Source organism: Agelaius tricolor, unplaced genomic scaffold (assembly GCF_023055355.1).
Source record: "Agelaius tricolor isolate 1412-34295 unplaced genomic scaffold, bAgeTri1.0.p SCAF_46, whole genome shotgun sequence".
NCBI classification, from domain to species: domain Eukaryota; kingdom Metazoa; phylum Chordata; class Aves; order Passeriformes; family Icteridae; genus Agelaius; species Agelaius tricolor.
In genome coordinates this window covers 1,626,945-1,649,759 of record NW_027269306.1, presented here as the reverse complement: position 1 = coordinate 1,649,759, position 22,815 = coordinate 1,626,945, and the positions used below count along the sequence as shown (strand labels likewise).

Below are 22,815 nucleotides of genomic sequence, written 5' to 3'. Positions count from 1 at the left end.
AAAGCCTGGAAAATCCTGTTACCTGGTCTTGGCTTCCCCCATCCCCCCTTTAGACAGTTTTAATTTAGAGCCTCTACCTCTTCTACAGAATTTTAGAGAAATTGTAGCTTTTTCTTCAGAGTTACTGTGCTTTGAGTGACAGGTGAGCAGGGGAACAACATGTAACTGTGAAAGTGGATTTTAGTTGGTGACTTTATTTGATAATGTATTTCCTACAGGCTAGGTTCTTCCCCCCAGTTCTTCAGTTGTTTTATTTTAATATAGTGAATACTGAAAAAGATGGCAGGAGTTGGTGTGAGTCTTGGTTCCCCCCAGTTCTTCAGTTGTTTTATTTCAATATAATGAATACTGAAAAAGAAGATGGCAGGAGTTGGTGTGAGTCTTGGGTTTAGATGCAGTTTGGGGATAATCTTTGTAAAGCTTTGTAGTATTTTTTTCAATGCATATCACTTTTTTTTTCCATATAGCATTTTAATACTGCATTTTGGATAGTGGGTAACTTTCTAACAATCTCTGGTTTAGCAATTGGGCTTGGAAAAGGAAGAAGAGCCAAATAACAACTGTTTTTTAAACAAGTAAACTCAAGTAGTTTAGTTCTGTTTTTTTTCCTTATGCTGAGACTTGGAGTCAGTGTAATTTCAAAATACCTCTCTGAATATTAACTGTACATATTTGTTAATTCCAGCATTATGAAAACTTTTTGTACAGTATGTTGTGTTTTTAGAAAAAGATTAGGAAATGATTCCTTTTTGTAAGTAAGGAATATAATCATTTTTTCCCCTTTTATCCAGCTCTTTTATGCTCTACAGTATTTGGGTATAACAGGAAAAGGCAAAGTTCAAATTCCAAAACAGAGCAATAAAAGAAGATGCAGTCAAACATCCAAAGAGAAACTAGACATAAGAAATATTTTCCTATCTTTTAGGATGATCAAAGCTACAGCAACTCCCAATATTAAAAAGGTAATTGGATTCTTACATGCAGAGAACTCTTTTTGCATGTTAGGAGGGGCACTCCCATCAAAAAAGCTATCTTTAACATCAGTAATCTTAAACTCATGCTTTCCATTCTTGCTGAAATAATGTAGCAGCTCTAGAAGACTTTTTAGTGCTTTTTAAAGCACATTACAAATGAAGTACCAATACGGTTTTTAATGGAAAAAGTCAGCTTTTATTTGTATGATCACTTCCTGGATACATGTGGTGGTCCCATAAACACCCTGAAAAGAGGAGGTTTTGGAGATGATTGGAGATGCCCACGGCCACTTCTCCAGGCCTGTTGGATTTCATAATCCATTGGTCTGAGTGTGTCTTGTGCTCTCCTGTGTTCTGGAGGCTGCTCTGGGTCACCACACTCCACTGTCCTGCAGCTGTTCTTTGTGTCACCAGGACACCAAACCTCCAAGGAACTTAAATTACTGGGTGAGGCAAGATTTTTATCACCAAGCTTGGCTTGGCTGTTCGCTTGCCTTGGGGCAAGCAGCCACCAGTACCTGAGAAAACCTGCTTTGGGTTATTTTAGGGGTTTTCTCTAGTTTTACTTGACTCTGAGCTGTGAGATGGAAGTGGATCTCTTTGCCTTGTGCTGACCTCATCTTGAGATGGCAAAACTGGTCCCTGGGCAGGAGAAAGTGCCAGGAGAGCAACTTCAGCTGGGGCTGCAGTGAGTGGTGCAGCTGTGCTTTGTGTGGGGCTGGAGTGTCCTCATTGCAGAGATGTTTGCTGCTTTTATTAGCGTGACCAGATCCCTGCAGGCCTGCTCCCTGCCTCTCTGGCTGTCAGCTGACACCTGAACCTCTCCCTGCTCCTGCTGGAATAGACTGAAACAATCATCAGATGCCTGCCTGCATCAGATGGGACCCCTAATGCGTGCCCCCCTCAAGGGCTGCATGAGGAAGCTCACCTGTCAAGGCAAAATGCTGAGAGAAAAGGACCTCAATACTTTAGAAAGTTTTATAAGGGAGGAAAAGAAGTTTTTCTTACTGGTGATCTAAGCTCCCTTTGGAAGACATAAGTAACTACTAGTATCAGGTATCCATAAAAAGTGTTTATGTACTCGTTTTTTCCTAAAGCTTTATTAATTCACTTTTGCAAAAGTAATTTACTTTTTCATATGTAGATAGAATAAATATTTCTTCTCTTGTGTTTCCACAGTCTCAACATGTTTACTGCTTTGTTTTGGTCCTTTGTCAGCATTAAAAAAAAAAAAAGCTATGTTAACTTTTACCAAATTCCACTAGTTTGAATAAAATATATTAATTTTTCCCCTCTTTCCTATGGTGCAGGTTTTTTTCTGTGCTGGCACAATTGGTGGAACTTACACAATTTCCAGGAGGATTTGTAGTTGTTTCTTGTAAGATACCTTTCTGCCTTTTTGACTGAAGCTGTTGATGTCCATCATTGTCTTATCAACATCTTCCTTCTCGAGTTTTTCTTAGAAACTTTGGTCATCTGATACTTCTTACCCCTTTCCTTTCAATTCTTCTCTTTTTTTTCTTTTTAACTGTTAGACTTGGTTGCTTGTCTGCAGTCTGTATGTTCCAGTTGAGAAATTTTTTCCACAGCTTCTCTTTGAAGATTATTAGGGATTGTATGTGGGTAGAAGAGGTACTCAGATAATCTTTATTTTTCAGCATTTCAATCTGTTAAGTATGGGAATTTTGGTGTTTGAGATCTTGTGAAGCCCTTCAGAAGGAACCAGATTTGTTCCTAAGAGGAGACCAAGTGCTTTTTCCCTTTTCATACCAACTTATTTTGTGATTTGCAGAATTAGTTGGTATTCAGCCTAATAGGAGCAGATTACTTTCATGAGATTGCTTTTCATAAAGACTGATTTTAATAACTTTTCTCTATGGTTTTTGTAATGATGCTGTGGGCTGGCTTTCTTCTTCCTTTGCACCGTGTCAGCTCTGAGCCCAGCAAGAGGCCATGGTGGGAAGTGTTCCCAAGAAATGCTCTGGGAGCTCTTTGTGACAAATGCTGCTCGAGACTAGATGTGTTTTTAAAACTCTGTCACAGAGGTGTCTAAACATTCTTGTGAAGATTAAAACAAGAGTGGCTGTTAAAGGTTTATTTATGCTACAAGTGCAAAGATTATTAAACATGGAAGGGAATACAACAGAGAAAAAATGTATGCACATTTAGCAGTATTATTATGTCCCCAGGTAGTGGGTTGTATGCTGCATATAATCTTTCACCTTTTCACATGGTTTCTGTGTAGTTAAATCAGGAAGATCCTTTGCACAAGGGAGGGGGAGACATTTCTTGCCCTGGTGGCTTTGGGAAGCATTATAATATGTGTTATAACAGTTACTGATTCATTAGGAGGCAGAAGGCTGATCCTTCTGTGAGAGAGAATGGATTTCTAGTGCACTGATATTTACCTGTAGGAAATACTGCTTCTCTACATCCTTAGAAAGCTGAAAGAAGGTATAAACACTTTTTCCCTCTTTTTTTTTTTTTTTTTTTTTTTTACTGTTCTACAGTAGATGCCATGTCCACTTTATACAGCTGTTTTCTGCAAGCAACCACTGCTATTTTCATGATGGTGTTGCTTACAAGGAAAGAAAAACACCTGTTATATAAAAGCAGAATATTCAAACCACTTTTAAATAACAGTTTTTTATTATGGGAAGAATACTGGGACTTCACAGGTTTTTTTTTTTTTGTTTGTGTATGTGTAAAAATACCTTCCTGCTTAATGTGTGTGTGTATGTGTGTGTTTACCTCAGTCTGTATATGTTTGAGAGTCGTTACTAGATGTAGCTGGGACAACTGACCTGAAAACTGAAAAATAATCAAGGCATCTAATCCCACACACTTATCTTGATTGATCTTTTTCTGCTGCAGTTAAGTCAGTTTTAAAACAAATAAATGCTAACGTTCTATTTACTCTGACATTTTTGTTGCAGAGGAAGCTGAATGTGCTCTAGGTGTGTTTGGTTTCACAACTCAGTAACCACTTGATAATGACATTCTTGTTGGTCTTCTTGGAAGAGGGACTGATTTTTTCCATGTATTTGGGCAAAGTTTTAACTCAAATATTGCTTACTACCAGGTGGTTCTCAATGTGTAGGAAAGTTTTATTCACCCCCTTGGTACAGGAGAGCCTGATTTGCACATTTTTGCATTGCATGTCATACTCAATGAGCTCGACAGGTTTTTTTTGTGTGTGCTGCTCTAGACTTAATGTGCAGGTCCTGTGGGGAGAACAGGAATTTTGTGTTGTTGTTGTTTGGGCTTTTTTGTTTGCTTTGGTTTTTGTTGCTTGTTTGTTTTTGACCAGGTGAAAATCTTTTTTCCTGAGAGGGAGAAAGGTAATTTTGGATGAGTTTCCTCCTCACTGAGTAGTTGAGAGGACTTGATGAACTCTATGTAAGTAGGACCCCTTCCTGGGCATGCAGATGTGCTGCCTTACTTTCTGTGAAGTGGCAACAAACATTTAAATGAATATTCTTACAGGAGCTGCTTTTGGTATTGTCTAGAGCTATTTTAAAATGAAATTTCAAAATAAATTGCTTAAATGGGTTGATCCATTTCTAGTTCTAACAAACACCCAGCATTCTAAAAAATGCAAAATTGAGCAATTGCACAAAAATAAAATGACTGAAAATAAGAAAGAACTAAGAAGGAAATTTTTTTTAAGTACAGTGGCATTTGAACATGTGATATACCAACATGCAGTTTGGGCTAATCCTCTCTATCAAATTTTATTTCTGCTTTAGGCAAGGTGGCAAAATCTTTTGGAAATACTGAGGGCAATGGAAGAAGTGCCCTGCCTCTCTGCTTGCCTTGGCCCTCCTGCTGCATTGAACGGTGGCAGACAGTGGTGGTTGGGATGGATCCTCCAGCACTTCTGTCCTGCAGAAAGTGTGGGCTCTCCTAATCCCCACTGTCAGAGACTTTTATTTGAGTGTGCCTGCTGTTTCCAGGTTCAAAAAGAATTAGTCTTCTAAAAGAAGAGATTAGGCTGGTGAAGCCCTGGCTGGTTGAAATGTGCTGTTTATGTTGATGGTGGCACATTCTGATTTGGAGGGCATGTTCTCCCTGGGGCTGGTGGCCAAGGCTGCACTGCTTGTGCCTGCTTTCCAGCTTGCCCAGGAGAAAAAGAAATGCTTCCAGTACTGTTTCATTTAACTTTTTAGCTATGATTGCAGTCATATTGGTATCACAAGATTTAGCTTTTGATATTGGTGGAAAATATGAATAAAGCAATTGTGTTCTTGAGTGCTGCTGCTGGTGCTATGGCAGCGTTGAGTCACAGCAGTTCACTCTGATATTTTATGTAAAATATGTTTGTGCTCAGTGTATGGTGTCAGTTCTGTTTCCAAGGATGGAGACAATGCTGCAATTGAGACTGGTTTCTATCACACTTAAACCAACTGATATTTTCAATTTCTGCTATCAGTGCGACATTGTGGTGTCTGATTACAAATATCTCCACTGTTGCACAGACCTTAATCAGCCCTGTAACATTTTTTTGGGTGGTTAGTAACTAAGTTCTACAAGGGCAGAATTGGATCATTATATCCTTTGCTTCCCACTAAAACTTGGAGCCAACCTTTGGCCTTTCAGCCTGGACCTGTGCAGGACTGAGGTTTCATGTGGGGCAAAGGCTGTGTTGGCTCAGCTGAATGCTCCTGGTGAATGATGGGCCAACATCCCTGAGCTTTGGAATACATTTTTTAGTCAAGAATGGCAATGATTTCTTTTGTCATGAAATTGCATCTCTGGGTGTTGGTTTCTTTGGTGAGCTATCAGCAGCAGCTGCTCCTGCATCTGGTTCTCTGTAGGGCAGTGTGTGTGCCTCTGCAGTTTGTGTCCAGAATTGCCTCTGTCATTGAGGAAACCATTTATAGGACACAAGTTACCTGGAACACCTCAGTGCTTTCTGCTTTGCTCTGCTCTCCCTTCTGTGGGTCACAGAGCTGGTTTTGAGGTGGCCAGAGGGTTGGGACTCCCTGGGCTTGTATTTCTGGACACAAATTTCTGGACACTGATGCACATTTCTTTGCACTCTCTGTGGATATGTTTTCCTTTATAAATTACATGAAACCTCAATTACCAGTGCTTTGTTATTAATTGTCCAGCTGGAGTGAGGGAATTCCTCAGGGTGAACAGGTCATGGGGTATGAAAGTACTTGCATCAGTACAGCTTGTTCAGCTGCATATCCAAAATAAACAGTAACGTAGAGGTGCTGCTACTACTGGTAATGGACTTTCATCTGTGCTGAAAGAGAGGGCAACTATTTCAGCTTTGTACTTGCTGAATAACTTGAGAAGTTGGGTGGCACCTAATATGAAAAGAACAATTGTTTTACCGGGAAAAAATGACAGTTAGTATCCTTACAGTGTTTCCAAAGTGATGCATGATGTAAACAAAACGTTTCATAAGTGCCACTGCTCCAATTGTGCATTTGCTGGAAGATACCGAGTGTTTAGAAAGCCTCCCTCGATGCCCAGCTGCACTGTGAAGAGGATGTGAGAGTTTTGGAGCTGCTTTTTGCCCATGGAGGCCTGAAAGAAGTTGGAAAACAAGTTTTCTTGGGTTACAGTTTAACTCTGTTATTAGGTGGCTGCCTCTGGCTGCTGGGAATTTACTACACCAGAAGCAGCAGGGTGATTGCAGTGCTGGGGGAAGGAGCTGTGCATTTCACAGACAAATGAAGAGAGCACTGTGGCAATTTCTCCTGTGCTCCCCTGCAGTGGCCTTATTAACCAGTTACTTTGCCACACTCCCCCCGACTCAGCCATGTGGAAATGTCACTGTACAGTTAATTATTAATGGTGCTCAGGCCTGGAACAGCCTGTGCTGCTCCAGGTTGTCACAGTGTGCCAAGTGGGTTGTGCTGCTGAGTTTGCCTAGCCCCAGAAGGCTGCAGATGTAATTTTGAGAAGTAGAGAGCATTGTTACACCTAGGTGATCATTAGCAAGGTGTTAACCAGAGGTGCCTCGTTTTGCTGAGATGCATCTGCCTGGTTCCCTGCTCAGTTTCTGTACAGAGGAGTTTGGTTGTGGGGGGACAAACTGAGGTGCCTCCTGTCCACTGACATTACTTTGTGAAAATACTCTTGTTAATTTATTTAAAGGAATAAACAATGAATTTACTTAGGTGAAATACGTTTGCTTTGTTACTTTGTTCATACTTTTTTCAGAAGCCCAGAATTCACAGCCTCAACTCTGGTCAGAAGTCACATGTTTTGTATAGTTTCATGTTTAACAAGCCAAATTTTCCTAGTTCTCTCTGCTTCCAACCAAGAGGACTGGTTCCTTTGAAGGAAGCCTTTCTAGAGGTGCTAACAGTTGATCGGCTGTCCCAAAACTCCTTTCTTGTGCACATTCCCTGCACTATTCCCCAGCAGTGAGGTGGGATGCAGCAGCCTCCAGTTGGAGAACACGAGCTGCAGAACTCCAGAGCCAAATTCAGCTTGTGTGTACCACTGCCCCGGGGCAGGCACTGTGCTGAAGTGGTTACACTTGCTTTGCACTCAATGAAGGAGAAGAGGACATTAAAAATATGTGTGGAGCAATGGACTAAAACTGAAAGTCAAGTGGGAGGTTACTCTGAGGCTGCTGTGGTACTGTCACCTGGAAATTGCACTTTTCAGACCTTCTGATGCTTTGGTTTGCATCCTGGGGGGAGGTCATGTAGTGTGCAGTTTGGTTTTTATTTTAAATTAAATTTAACTGGGAGATGTGCACCAGCTCCTTATGTGTGTTCAGACTTGAGTAACTCCCTGAAATGAGCACAGATGATTTTTTCTTTCTTTTAGCACTGGTTGTTTGGCTCTACACACCCCTCTCTTTTTCTGCAGCTGAGCTTGTTAATGTAGGTGCAGTCTGACCAGCTTCAGTTTGTATGAGGAAGCAGGAACAGTCTTATTAACAAGTATGCAGAAGGATGTATGAGCTCAGTGAAATGTTTTGTGACAGGGGAAAAGAAAGATCCACTCTCTGCTAGGTGAAAATGTGCTGTGTATTTTTTTCTTTTGCTGGGAGTCCTGGTTTAAAAAAAAAAAGGCAACAAAAAACCTGCGACACAGTAAGTCTATTCTTACAGGTGTAGCTATCCATAGGATTGTATTGTAATCCAAATACCTCAAAATAGTTTAAAAAAAGCTTCTGAACCCCACAAACAAATCAACCCAGTAAGAAAAACAGAACCAAAAAACCAAACCATCCCCAACCACAAAAAAATCCATAACCCCGAACCAACAAAAAACCCCTTAAAACACAGCAGTGCTGTTACAGTAGAGGTGTTGTGGTATTTTCCCTTTCTCTTCAAGGTTTGTTGTGCAGCTTTGCTGTGTGTGGGGGTTTGTTTTCCTCTGGGTGGGGGGAAATCAGTTCTGTTTATCAACCTAGCTTCTCAAAGACCTCCAACAGCTGCTTGTGTTGGATAGGTCCATGCTGTTCTGGTGGGTTTCATTGCATGTAGGTTGGTTAGAGTGTGCTTCTGTCTGAAATGCCTTCTGAACACTGTGAGTGTGTGGCAGAGGTCTTTGAGTAGTCTCAGGTGTAGGATGCTGCAGGGTTTTATGTGCCTGTTTCACAGGATTCACTGGTTATGTGAAGATACTGTAGCTTCTCCAAATGACATTGGCATCTAGAAGTGTGTGTTTAGAAAAAGACAAGCAAAATGATGGGAGTTGTGAAGAAGTGTTTAGGGGAAGGTAAGAAATAAGATGATTGTACAAGTCTGTTTTTATTTGTGTGGAGTAAAATTTTATTTTATTAGTTCAGTCTGTGATGATTGTATCAAAGGCTGTTCCAGTTCAGTCTGTAATGATTGTATCAAAGGCTGTTCCAGGATATGTTATCTGTTCCATTTAATGGTCAATTTTCTTTTTTTTAGTGGTTTTTTTTTTTTTTTTGAGTTGCTAAAAATGTTCTTGTAATAACTCAGTAAACACTTCTTATCTATGAACAGAGCTGTTACTGTGGTTGGAGTTCAGGGTCGTGGAGTTAGTCCTGTAAGAAGCACACTAACCCCAAAAGATGATAGTCTAGTTTTTCTTATCCAACTGAAATTAGTATTGAAGAGAAAGCTGGGACTGTGTTCCTCCAGACCTTCTGGACTGGTTTGAACAGCATGAGCTCTAGAAGATTTACACATTTTTAAATGCCAGTGGTGCTCACAGGCTCAGGTGGGGATTTGAGTGAGCCTCTGGTCCCTCTGGTTCTCCTTGTGCTGGACTGTCCTGTCTTCCAAAACCATCCTTAATTTCAATGTAGCTTTTTCACAGTACTTATAATCATCATCTAGTGCCCTCAGCTTTGGTGACATGCTTACACAGGAAAGTACCTTCTCCAGAAGTTCAGTGGAGCAGATTTTTGCTGTTAGGTAGATCCAGGGCAGACTGACCTTCTGGGACTGCTGCAGCTTGGCCAGATTGTCACCTGTGGGCCAGGTGTCCTCAGTCCCTCCTGCCTGGAGGTGCATGGGACCTGTTCCTGCCCTGGGGCTTCGTGGTGTGGCTGTGCCTGCCCAGCATTTGGGTTTGTCTGTGAGTCAGGAAAGTGACTCTGGTCATCTGAACCCTCCTGTCAGCAAACTGGGATAGCACACTAGTGTGTCCTTGAGAAGTTTCTTTGCTTTGAAGTGTAGATGTTTTTTGAGTTTGAATATCTTACTTGTTTCAAGCACACGTGTGTCAAAAAGTAAGAGGATTGTGATGAACAAGCAAGCAGATCATTTTGTAGTGGGAACCTCTGAAAGGTTTTAAGAAGAAAACCCCCAAGGGTTATTTTGATAATTTAGTGTCTTTGGCAGATGTGATATTTGAGTCATCCCTGAACTGGAGGAGTAGTAGTAAGGTGCTGATAGAAGGTTTGGCTTGGCCTGAGCTGTGCAGGTGCCACTGGAAGCTCCAGAGGGGCCTTGGATGTATGTGTTTTCTGGGGCAGGCACTGAGGCCTGAATTTTGGATATCGAAATAATATGATCAGGGTAAGTGATTTATTTAAATATAATTGTGTTAGAAAAGGCAGTAAGATCTCCTAGTCAACAGTAATGCTTATGCACCTTGTAATGGGGCATGTTATTTAGGAGAGAAGTCAAGAGCTTGTGGAGTTTTTTCCTGTGTTTTGAGGTTAATAGTTAGTGTTAAGTCCTTGGTGTGGAGCAGGAGGCCAGTGGCAGTTCCATCATGTTTGGTGGCAGAAGAGCCCAGCTCTTTCCTGGCTGTCTCCAGCTTTCTACATCATCTGGTTCTGAGAAAACAACTTTGGGAAGGAGAGAGCTTTGAAGTTTTCTTCTGCAGCTGGGACAAAACGCATTAGAGGATTCTAAACTGAGGTGTTGGTATGATTATTTTAATTGCTCTTAAGATATCTAAATGTTCATTTGCATAAATGAAATCACAGCTTCAGAATAATTACGCTGTGCTTTTGGTTAGTTTCATTTGATCAGAGTCACTGCAGTGTCTAGCTCAAGTTTTATGTGACTCATCTGCAATTTAAATACCTATTACCAGAATTTTCATGTGCTTGGTGTGATTAAGTGATCTAATTAAGGTATTATTGTATTGAATTTGTCTCTGGGAGCTGATCAGACTGGTATAAACCATAACTTCCCTGACACCTTGTAGTTCCACTGGGGTCCATCCAGAGCCTTTTTCTTAGTATTTAGCTTAACTACGTGACAGTTCAAGGCTGGTGTTTGGCAGGTCTGGAAGGGGACACTGGGTCAGTGCATAGAGGACACCTGGAAGGTAAATCCCTGCCTCTAGCCCCATAACTCTGTCACTGATACACGAATTTCCGTAGCGGGGTGGAGCAGAGCTCAAGGAAAGCACCTGCCTTTGGTGAATGGATTAGGTTACTGTACATGTAAGTTACTGGAACCTTGTCGTTGTTTATGTGTATATACCCATGCCCCCTGAGTTATTTTGGGCCCCAGCACATGGCTTGATCACTTTCATTTTCATCCCAGTGAAATTCTTTGGTCTGTGGCCATTGTGACATTTGTCTGCTGTCAGAAGGTTGCTGGTGTTTACAGTGAATAGGTTGGATTCCTTGTGTAACGGGTAGCATTGACTCACAATTATCAACTCCTGAGTTATTTTTTGTCATCGTTGCTAAATATTTGAATTGGTTTTTCAGTTGTGTTACTGAGCACTGTGCTACTTTTGTGTGTAGAAATGGTGGGAGGTTTTAAATGAAAGTTGAGTTTAACAGCACAAAGGTAGCACAAAAATGCCGTGTGCTGCAGCCTGTCTCAGTCCTGTGCAACCAGCTCAAGCACTTAACTGCAGTAACCTGCTGCTGCTAAAGTCCTCCTGTGGGCACAGGCAAAGCATGAGGGGCTTGTTCTGCCACAAGGAACTAAATATAAAACAACTTTAGACCAGCTTATTTGAAGAACATACTGGTGTCCTGATTTTTCTTTTAGAAGTTGCAGCGGCTGGAAAGCTTGAGAATGTGCACAATTTTCACTTGTTTTTTTCTTTTCCTCTCCCCCTGTAGGTATGGCCTCACAAGTCTTGGTCTATCCACCATATGTTTATCAAACCCAGTCAAGTGCCTTTTGTAGTGTGAAGAAACTCAAACTAGAACCAAGCAGTTGCGTGTACCACGAAAGAACCTACCCGCAAATCTATGTGAATGGTAAAAACTTTGGAATTTCTCCCCACAGGGTTAGTACTTTCTTTCAGACTAAAAACCCATTTGATAGACCTCGAGGACAGAGCTTTTGGTTGCAGTCAAATGCTGTTGCTTTAAAAAATACTGCAGGTGCTACAAAAGCGTTGGCAGCGTGGGCGCAGCAACCTCAGCCGGAGGGGGCCGGGACGCAGGGAAGCCGCTCGGATCTCCTGGAGGGAGCCCAGCGATGTGGATTGAAGCGTAAGAGTGAGGAGCTGGAGAACCAGAGCAGCACGATGCAGATCGTTGACGAGCTGTCCATCCTGCCTGCCATGCTGCAGAGCGGCGTGGCCAACCCGGTGACGGTGGTGGCCACGGCCGCCTCCAAGCAGGGCGGCACCGGCGGGGACGGGGATTACCAGCTGGTGCAGCACGAGGTGCTGTGCTCGGTGAAAAACACCTACGAGGTTCTCGATTTCCTGGGACGAGGGACCTTTGGACAAGTAGTCAAGTGCTGGAAAAGGGGGACGAACGAGATCGTGGCAATCAAAATCTTGAAGAATCATCCTTCGTACGTGCGCCAAGGGCAGATAGAAGTGAGCATCTTAGCGAGGCTGAGCACTGAAAATGCTGATGAATTTAACTTTGTGAGAGCCTACGAATGCTTTCAGCATCGTAACCACACCTGTCTGGTTTTTGAAATGTTGGAACAGAACTTGTACGACTTCCTGAAACAAAACAAATTCAGCCCTCTGCAACTGAAAGTAATAAGGCCTATTCTGCAACAGGTGGCCACTGCACTGAAAAAACTCAAAAGTCTGGGTTTAATCCATGCTGACCTCAAACCAGAGAACATTATGTTGGTGGATCCTGTTCGGCAGCCTTACCGGGTCAAAGTCATAGACTTTGGGTCTGCCAGCCATGTATCAAAGACTATTTGTTCAACTTATTTACAATCTCGGTATTACAGGTAGGTATCTCCTACTTTGGTTTTTTTACCTGTTATGGAACAAGGTTTTAGCATTTCTTAAAGTTAATGGCTTAAATAATTGCTCCTCCAGGTAACTAGTAAGAATGATTTGAACCGGTAAAGCCATCTAGGAATGTGAGAGTTCTGTAGTTGGTTGCCATTTTGAATGTGAATACTTGCTTTGAATGTTTTGATAGTCTAGTCTTTTTCCTGGAAGTATGTTTTGTGTTGTTCTCTGAAGCCATCACTTACTGCTATTTTGAGACCTCTGAGACTGTTCAAAAGGAAAAGAAAAAAAATTATCTTTCACTTGCTTGTTTAGGATGTCTTTCCAGCCTTCCTAACATGATGGATTTTTTTTCCTGTAAGCAGCTGGACAGTGTCCTAGAAGTGCCATGTTTCTATATCCTGTTGCCAAAGATTATGTAAATGCCTCTGTTTTTCTCCAGCACTTGTAAATATTTTCCCTAGTTCTTAGAAACTCCATTCTGTCTGAGTGCCTTCAGCAGCTGTGGAGTTCAGTAAACTTCTGGAGTTAGGGAGTGATAGGATGCTTAAATGTTGAGGGTGATAGCAAAAGGGTATTTAAAGTGATTTTGGTATGTGGTTGCATTCTACTTTTGCCTGAAAATGGGTGTATGTTTTCGATAGTTTTGTTTGGTTATTTTTTTAAAGCTTTCCTTGAATAGTTACCCAATCTGCCTGGCATTTAAAAATTATCAATATTTAGTCCTTTTGTTTTCCTTATGAGCTAAACTTGTGTTGATTGAAGATCTTCCAGTTCTGCTTTGCATCACTGGCAGTAGTATGTGCTGTGTATTGCCCATCTGCTGGTTGAGTAAGAAGCTAGTAAACTAGGACAATGAGTACTTGGAAGAAAATTTTAAATATTTTACAGCTATTCATGCTGGAAAGGAAAACTTGTGCGCTGCAATTCTAGGCTTGATGAAATTAGTGATTGGAGTTCATGCCAGAGGAATCTATTTTTTCACTGTAGCTTATAAACAAGAACGCTTCATGTACAGCGCTCACATAAAATATTCTAATTCATCACCTGCACTCTCTATTACTTAATTGCAAACTGCAGCAGAGGATTTTAAAACTTCATGAAGTTCATCAACAGAAAACTAAATAGGGAAATGTTATGGATTGATGCATGTTCACATTATACAAAAATATACATGAGAGGGAATAAAAAGTTAAATAACTTGGGAGTTCATTTTGGTGTAAAAGCTGTGATAAATTTTTATGCAAAATCAAAAGATACTGTGGTTTCGGGCCTCTCAGGACAAATCAGGCCAGGTTTGCAAAGATGGCAGGAGTTCTGAGAGGCTCTGGACAAGTGCAAAGGTCTTACCTTGAGCTGGTCTGTGCAGAATCAGAATCCAGCAGATACTCAAGATGCATGGCCTGAGAATGTTTCCCTACCTATTTTGGCTTTTTTATTTATTGAAGCAATTACAGATTATTGTGATCTATTGCCATTTTTCACTCCTTTCTCCCCAAGAACAGAGGGGAGACTGTGGACAGCCAGGCTGGGTGGTCCTATTGGAGTACTTCAGCCTCAACTAACTACTTTCAGAAGGTTTTTTTCTGGTTCAGATGGCTCAGTAGACAAGATATTGTTGTTTTTTAGTTGCCTACATAAAAATGCAGTAGCTGTAGTTGTGTTTTACTTGGCTTGATGTTGCTTTGCAGCTCTCAATAGAATTCTGGCACACTTATGGGTTTGGGCAGGTCCATTGCTGGCAGGATCAGTGTGCAACTCCTTGGCATTTTGGATGCTTGCATTACACTCAAATGTGACTTAGTGGGGTTCCCTGTGGGTGTTAATTCAAATATATCATCCCCCAAGAATAAGATAAGATTTGTGGGTGCATCTACTTGTCTTGCCTCAATGCTGTTGTTGAATGATATGGACTCATATGGTGTGTGCACCTAAAATTTCCTAGTTATTAAGTTATGCTTAAATGCTTTGTAAATATTCAGGTTTCAGTAGATCATATTCTTTGTTTGTTTTGTATAGTCTTATAACCCTTCTATAAAGTAGCATCTAAGTCAGAAATGTTTGAAAATAAAAAGAAGAAAAAAGGTTAGGGTCCATCTACTTGAATTTTTTTTAATATCTAAATATTGGTTGAGATAATTTTGAAAAAAAAAAAAAAAACAAAAAAAACCCAACAAACCACCAAACAACTATACTTCAAAATTACTTTCAGCAGAAGTTTTTACTTCTGAACAGGTTTTCAACATGCTGGATTTCATCATGGATGTGTAGCTCTCTACCAGTTGTGTGATTCAAACTAACTTTGTGTAGACTGGCAGTTCCTCAAAATTTCTTTTTGTTCCATTGGAAGCACCAGACTAGTGCAAATAATAGCAGAAAATAGAGATTTGATTCAAAAACTTTAAAAATAGATGATGCTGGGGAAATTTGAAGTGAAAAGTCTTACAGAAGAATGTGAAGGGCCTTCAGAGAATATCTTGTGTTGAGATGGTATTTGTTTTAAGAGAGATCATGCTTTTGGTCAATCAAATAAGGGGAAGTTATATATAAAATATAACTGTACTTAAATGCTTTTTGTATTAGAAGAACCTGGGAGTGATAGTGCAGGTTTCACCTGTTTGACTGTGACATGTCAAAACAAGTTTTACAAAACTGAGTAAAGGGAAAAAGTTGTTTGTTGGTGGTGCTTTTTGGTTTTGTTTTGTTGGGTTTTTTTCTCCCCTGGTCTGATCATTGCTTCTGTTTTTTTGTTCCTGGGACCAGAGTGAACGAATGATTGTGAGAATGGAGAATGCTCCAATTCCCAGAATTAAATAAATAATCCTATTTTATTTATATACAGCCTATATAAATAAAATAGACTGTTTCTTTTGAATTCTAGTGTCACTATTTTGCATCTGTAAGAGGAAGTGAGTAATGAGTTGGAAAAATGAGTAATAAGAGGATTAGGACTTAAAGAGGGGAACATTATGTAGCCAGGTGAATGGATAATGGGCTGGCTTACCTTGCCTATAGCAGCAGGAGAGGTGACCTAATGATAATTGGAAATATTAGGGTACTTTTGTATGAGGAGAGGTCCTAAACATGTGAGACTAACTGAATTTTAAAAGGGTATAAGCAAACACAAAAATGGAGACAAGACTGTATGGAGTGATAATGACTTGATGTTTTCCTGTTTCTGTTTCAGCTTTGACAAGCAAAGAGAAAATAAGAAAATGGTTAAAAGAAGTATGAAAAATAGATTTGACATTTTGTTACCTTTTGGAAGCTCCTGTTTGTTGTATTGCTAGGAATTGTTGAGTATGGGTATGAATAAATACTAGCTACGATTTGCTGTCTGAAGTCAGAGATGATTTTTTATTTGTTTTAAAGATCTGATGTTATTCTCAGTGCTCTTTCCCTGAAAGGCAGTGTCTGTGCTTACATGCTCTTTTTATGCTGGTCTGGATTTTAATAGCTGTGGACTAGAGAGATCTGGTATTTGAAGCCCTTTTCTGCTTCTGGCCTCACACATTAAGACTGCTGACCTTTTATGAGTGATCTAAGGAGGTAAATAACTAAGCAGTGTGTACATTTTCAAAAGAAAATACCCTTACGTACAGCGTAGGTGATCAAGCTTTTGTCATTTATGGAAATGGTATGAGGAGTGTGTTGCTGTCCTTTTGGTCAACTGTGCCCCAAATCATGAGAAGGGGAGTGTTGCATCCCAAATGGAAAGAAGTGCAGGCTGTGGAGGAGGAGAATCAAAGCATCTGTTTCTAAGCCTGGTCTCTTGTGCTCATCTGGCAAGGAGGAAAGTTCTCCCAGAACTTGGTGTTTCTCTCTGGAAGTCATTTTCCTTTGTTTTGCCTCTTTCCTGAGGTGAGATGCATTTGGCAAAGCAGGTATGAGAAGAGAGGCTTCAGAATGGCTGTGTGCAATTAGCAGTAGCCTCCAAGAGGAGTGGAGTGAAATGGTCAAGGTGGTGCTGCCCATCTGCTTCAGGGAGCCAGGTTACCTTCCTTTCTGTTGCCATGGGAAGCAGTGGCCCTCTCAGTGTATGGCACTCAGAGGTAACTCTTCAGGGAATTACTGCTCAGTTTTTTTTTCAAGGGGAATCACCTTCACGTTGATTTAATTTGGGTTCCTTTCCTAAGGGGATTTTAAAATTGAGTCTTCAGTAAACCTTACCAAACTCATCATTCATAAAATCCCTGTCACACTGTGGATCTGACAGTAACCATTGAGTGTGCTACTTCATTGCAGGATCCTGCAGCACAGCCCCCAAAAGGAGTTCAACAGTGGCTCATCACCAGCCCCTGTGGCTGCCTCCATGCTTATTTCACCTCCTGTCTCCAAGGAAAACATCATCACCTTTGTGCTGTGTCAGATCATATTGCTGGTAGAGTGCAGCTGGAAGCTTGACTGAAATGTGTTTTGAGGATAAATGATGCCTTGTGCAGGCTGCCCTAGAGCAGAGGCTGGGCAGAGCTACAGAATCAAGCAGGGATTGATTCAAAGCATCTCCTCCATGGATCCGCCTTGGGCAGCACCAGAGCCCAGCCAGGGCTGCACCCAAGATGAACCAAAATGGCCCCAAAATGCACCAGCGCTCCCGGGCTCTCTCCCTTGGATCAGTTCTGCTCCATTTGCATCTTGCAGTTCATTGTCCCATCCCAGCTTTAGCCCCTGCAGTCCCACCCTGCTTGTTTTTCTCTCTCCAGCCCACGGGGTTTGTGCTCTTGGGCTGAGATTGGGATCATTTGTCCTTGGTGCCCAGCTGGAGCAGGAATTGTTTTGTCTCCCTGCTCTGTGCACAGAGCTCACCATCCCCTCATGTGAAGCTCAGACCCACATATTAAAGCAGCACAGAATGTGAAAAATATAAAAGCTAAAACCTGAGGGATCATAAGCCCTTGGTTTCCTATCCAAAGCATGTTCCTTTTGGCATCCAGGGATCTGCAGGCAAACTTGTATTGCCAAATTCATTGGGAAACAAAGTGAGTGGGAAGCAATATAAGTGATCTCCAGATTAAACTGGGCACCAGCTGGACCCCACAGGCTGCTGGGCAGCTGCAGTGGTGTGGCAGAATGGAAGGTGTCTGGTTAGTAAGAGATGCTCATAGCTCAGAAATGTTTCTCTGTTCCGCTGGTGACAGCAGTAAAATACGATCCTGGGTATTCAGCAGTGCACTCATAAGGAAAAGCAAGTGATGTGAGTAGATGCACTCAGTGCAGTCACCCCATTCCAGAGCTGGACAGTGATATTCTCCCTCCAGCCTTCCAACTAAGGGTAGTGCCTAATCAACAGACTCGTTCCAGACAAAATGCCAAATGTCAATAGTGTTGCAACGGAGCTCAGGGAGATGGAAAAATCGCTGTTGGATGTGTTCCTGGTGGCTGAGAGCAGGCTTTTCCCCCTCTCCTTCTCTTACCCTCCTCTCCCATGAAGATCAGAGAGGACAGAGGAAAAGTGATAATAATTGTGTTCTGTGGTCACGACACTGTTTTCACTTGCCCAGTCAGTTCTACTGCAGCTCAAAGAGTGATTTGGTCTGATATGGGCCCTTCTGTTTTAAAGAGTTTTGGAAGGAGAATAAAGTAGTTGAGCTGTGGGGTTTAATTACTACCCCTGAGCTGGGCTCAGTGAGGGCTCTGTGCGTGCTCTGAGGCCGTTGCAGCAGGACAGCTTTTTATTTATGACTTTTGCAGCTTCATGCTAAGTTTCAGAATAAACCACCCTCAGCTTAGGCTGTTTTTTTCTTCCCTCAACTTTATGCAATATACTTGACTTCTTGTTCTCCTTTCTTACATGCATTCCTTCAAAATTAGAAAAAAATATTCTCATGGCCATAAATTCCCAGAGAGGCTTGTTTTCTCCCTGGCCTTTGTAACCTGGTCCTTGTCACTCCAGGGACTCCTGAGAACACAGAGTGACAGTGACTCTCCCTGGAGTGGGATTTGGAAATGGAATGTTTTCTCTCTGTAGGTTGGGCTTGTCAGCAGGATGGGTTGTTATGGCTCGGTGACACAACCGTTACATCCCTGCAGACGATTATCTTCCCCTAATGTCAGATCAACATGCAGCTTCTCTATGTTTCAAATAGCAGTTAAAAACCTATATACCAATAAACATATCTCTTAATGCAGCTTTTCTTTAAAGCAGTGAGCAAGGGGAGAAGCTGTGCAAAACTGACATCTCGGGAAGCAACTGCCTTTTCAAGTTCACCCATTGCTGTTGCATACTTGAAGCTTCTAAATGAGCTTTTTCTAGAGTGGGGTGTCTAAGGGTTTTTTCTCCTTTCACAATGCCTAAAATTCTTGCTCAGTGTTTATTAAATTTTGGGGTTGATATGTTTAAATTAGAAGCAAAGCTCTGTTAATCAATTGATTTTTCTGTCAGTTTGGGAAGCGCAGTGCGAGAACAAGCTAAAAATGCCTCTGTAAACAACTTCCACTTCAACATGCTAGCAGATGTTATTCTATCACTTTGAACTGTGCATCACTGAAGTGTATTGGGATATCTTAAAATAGTCAGGGGTGGTGGCCAGGAACGGTAGACTTCTATAGATGGTGAGGCTGTTTCGCTGCTGCAGTGAAATAAGCCAGAAGTACATGCTGCTGAGGTCGTTGGCTTGCTCAAGGTCAGCCTGTTCAAAGTCAGCTGCTCTGCTGTGAGCATGCTTGCAGGCAGGGGTATATATAAGAGAGTCCTGATAATGTAAGGAATTGCTGTTACAAGTGAATTGGGACACTTCACAGTTTTTTATCCCCCCTCTTTAAAGTCGCAGAGCTGCGGCTGCTGGTTTCTTTCCTTATCGGAGCAAACGGAACTTAATGTCAAGATAAGCCTTTGTGGCTTGTGTCTGTGAACAAATTGTTTTATTGATTTGGCAAGACTTTGTTTGTACTTTTTGCATACTGTTCATTAATTGTTTTATTGAATTCCCCTTTTAAACTTCATGATTAATAGGGCCGAACAAAAACCATTAAGGGTATCATCCAGGAGTGGCAATCTTAGCTCATCATGACTTCATGTTTATGTAGCTATTTGATAACAAATGTATTTTCAATTCTCTCATTATTTTCTAGTCAACATAACGTGCTCTCTAATACCTTATTATTCTCTGTTCATAGAAGCAGAAAACAAGAGTAGATTTTTTTGTAATGGTGTTGTTTTTTGGTTTCATATTTGGGTTTTTTTTTTTTTTAATTCTGTAGAAAAGGGTGTCAGGGTTACTGTTATTTTGCAAGTTTTTTTTTTTTAAATCCTCTCTGAAGATCCATAGGAGAATCATGAGGATGGGAGTGGATGAAATGCCATCCAGCCTTCATGTTGGGTTTTTTCCTGAGCAAGAGATTCTCTGAGTAACATAACCTGGGATAACACATGGAGCATTTGAAGGTACCATGTACCTGTTGGAGATTCTAGTAATGTCAGCCCAGATTTCAAGTTAATCATGATGACTGGAGCAGCAATGTGAATCAGAGTTCAGATGAGGGTTCTCTTAGTCCTTAGGTTGCTTCAGTTTAACAGAATGGAAATTCTTTCATGGTTTTCCAGGCAAAAGAGCTTTTGGTTCTTGCTATATTTAATTTTTGCTGAGCTTGAATGATAGACCTGTTTGCCCTGGCTAAAGTTTTGGGAAGCAGCTTTTATTTTTCACATATGAAAATAGATCTACTGAAATGTGATCCTTTTTTTTTTTCACTGCACTGATATTTAAGTCCCAAAGATCTGTTCCTTGTACGTGAGCGTGGCTATATCAGATATCTCACTTGCAGAAAATATCGGTGGTAGCTGCAGTGCTACCATTTGTAAATGCTAATACTTGTAAATATTGTGACAAATTGCCCCCACTGTGGGGCTCCTGTGTGAATATGGCTTTCCTGGTGTAGCAGCAGGTAGTACTAGATGTGAACCAAGGTGGTGGAAAGCCAAGCCTCTGCTCCAGCCCATCTTCTCCACCTGACATCCTTGGCTTCAGGGGAGAGGTGTCCTGTGGGTGGAGGCTCCTTCTGCATCCATGGCTTCCTCCAGGAGTGAAGAGGATGGAGCAGATGTGTTGGAAGTCTGTTGACTGGAAAATCAAGCAGCTTGAGCAAGTGCAGATGGATATGTGAGCATGTTTTACACTCACGTGGAGTCAGACCAAAACCAGCAAGAAAATGCCAGGGAATTAAAAACCAAAACACTGACAAGAGAAGAAACCTCTTGTGAATTCAGGCACTGATTGGAAAGTAGTATTGGTGTCTAGGATAAAAAGAACTGTTTGGGATGTAATTAAGTAGAATTCAAGTTTGTATGAATATAAATGGCCTGAAATGTCTGGACTGTTAAATTTTACACTGTATATTTGAAAATTCTTGGTCCTACAGTGCTAGCTAATGTTTTCAAGGATTTTTTTTCTTTTTATTTGGCTGTTAAAACAGCTTCTAACAAGTGCAATGGGATTAGAGGGCTGGGAGAAACAAGCCAAAAGCATTTCACAGATAAGATTTTCAAGCAGTTGCATTTTGAGACTATGGTGTTACCTTAAGAACATTTCCCCCTTTGTAAATACCAAGGATGTTTCAGTTGTCCCAGGACAGTGCAGGAGTTTCTCTCAAAATATCATCTCTTTATGTGATTATTACCTTTTTTCAGAATTGCACTGTTGAATTTTCATTAGTATTTGAATGCTTTCTTGGAAGTTTTTGAGAATGATAGGGTCTTACCCTTGTAGTGAATCTTTGGTATTCAAAATGTTAAAACCACCTAATACTTCACAATGAAATCTTTCACAAGAATGCACTTTGTTCTGAGTGTAGTGCACAAAACCTTTTTAAATGTTGAAGATTCAAAATTAGTGTGAATTTCAAATGTATTTTAATTGTCCCATATTGATTCCAGGAATTGAAGTGAAACAGATTTTACCATTATTTTTGTTACTTTCTCTCAATAAAACTTAATTCTCTGATAACTTTCAAACATGTGCATTTCATGGCTTCTTTGAAAAACTGCAGGCACCACCTCACTTATGTAGAAGGCTTTTGTATAAATATAACACTATATGAAGCTTTTAAACTGCATATTACTGTTGTTTTATCAACTGAAAAACTGTTAGGGTGTGCTGTAGGTCATAGATCAGTACTGGCACTTGATACTTGCCAAAAAGATATGCTGGCAAAACCCAGCATATTTACACTAATAGTATTTGGATGTTGTTCTTCGTGCCTTTTTTTTGAACCCCAGTTAATGTTTAAATTTTTGAGCTCCTGATTTTCTCACTCTTTCACTGCTTGCCATCCAGCAAAGATCTAGTTGTTTTTTAAAATATAAATTATGCTTTATGTCTACACATATTTTGTTGAAATATCTTGAAGTATTCTTCAAGAATACAAAGAATATAATGTTTCCCCTGCACCTCTTCTCCAGGCTAAACACCCCCAGCTCTCTCAGCTGCTCCTCATAGGATTTATGTTCCAGGTCCTTCACCAGCTTTGTTGCTTTTCTCTGGGCCAGCATTGTGTGGAGATGCAGCTGATTTTGGACATTTCACCTCCCCGGAAAAGTAGCTAGGAGTAGAGCAAAGGGCCTCAGCATTTTTGGTAACAAGAGCTGTAAAGCAGAACAGGAGGATGTAATTTGTAAATTATATGGTATGGCTGCTGACTGCTTTGGTTTTCATATAGCCTTGAATTATTTCAAGAATTTCCAGTAAGAAAGTATTGTTGAATGGAAAGCTTTCCTGTGCACACAGAGGAGCTGGGACAGCTCTGGAGTTGATGTCTGACTATGCTGGGAGAGACACTAAAAAACGTGGAGTGCTGCACTGATTCTCAGCTTTATTTCTGCTGGTTTTTAACTGATCTCTTGGCCCTGCCATGAACTGGGAACCTTCTCTCACTGAGTTGACAGTGACCTGTTTTTTTCTGACCAACACCATTCACATCCCTAGTGTTTTCTTGCTTTATGTAATTTTCCTATTTGATGTAGTGTTTAATATAGACAGCAGTTGTTAAGCTGCTAAAAGCCTACCAAAAAAAAAAAAAAAGGTTAGGAAACTAACTGATATTTAACAAGGGAAAAACCCTGCAACCCTGCAGGGTATTACATAGCAGGATAATTAGGAATTAGCTTGTGTCATTAGTGCCCCAGTACTCCACCCTGTCTGCAGAATGACTGTCTCACAGGGCTGGTTGCTTGTGGAATGCTGCCATGTGTCATTTGGGATATTCAATTTGTAGCCACGTAGTTGCCTTCCTGAAAGAACAACTTCAGGATTGCCAAAGA

General features: G+C 41.0%; 1 protein-coding gene across 3 annotated transcripts in view; it reads left to right on the top strand.

Annotated features, from left to right (window-relative positions):
• The window catches only part of HIPK3 (homeodomain interacting protein kinase 3), a 69,676-nt gene that overhangs the window by 4,063 nt on the left and 42,798 nt on the right, over nt 1–22,815 (top strand). For 2 of the 3 annotated variants that reach the window (XM_071455238.1, XM_071455239.1), the window contains exon 2: nt 11,467–12,553. In XM_071455238.1, the coding sequence (XP_071311339.1) occupies nt 11,469–12,553 (1,085 nt within the window). In that variant the 5' untranslated portion in view covers nt 11,467–11,468. Of the gene's footprint in view, nt 1–11,466; nt 12,554–22,815 lie in introns of those variants that run through there. The other variant, XM_071455240.1, reaches the window with a different exon arrangement.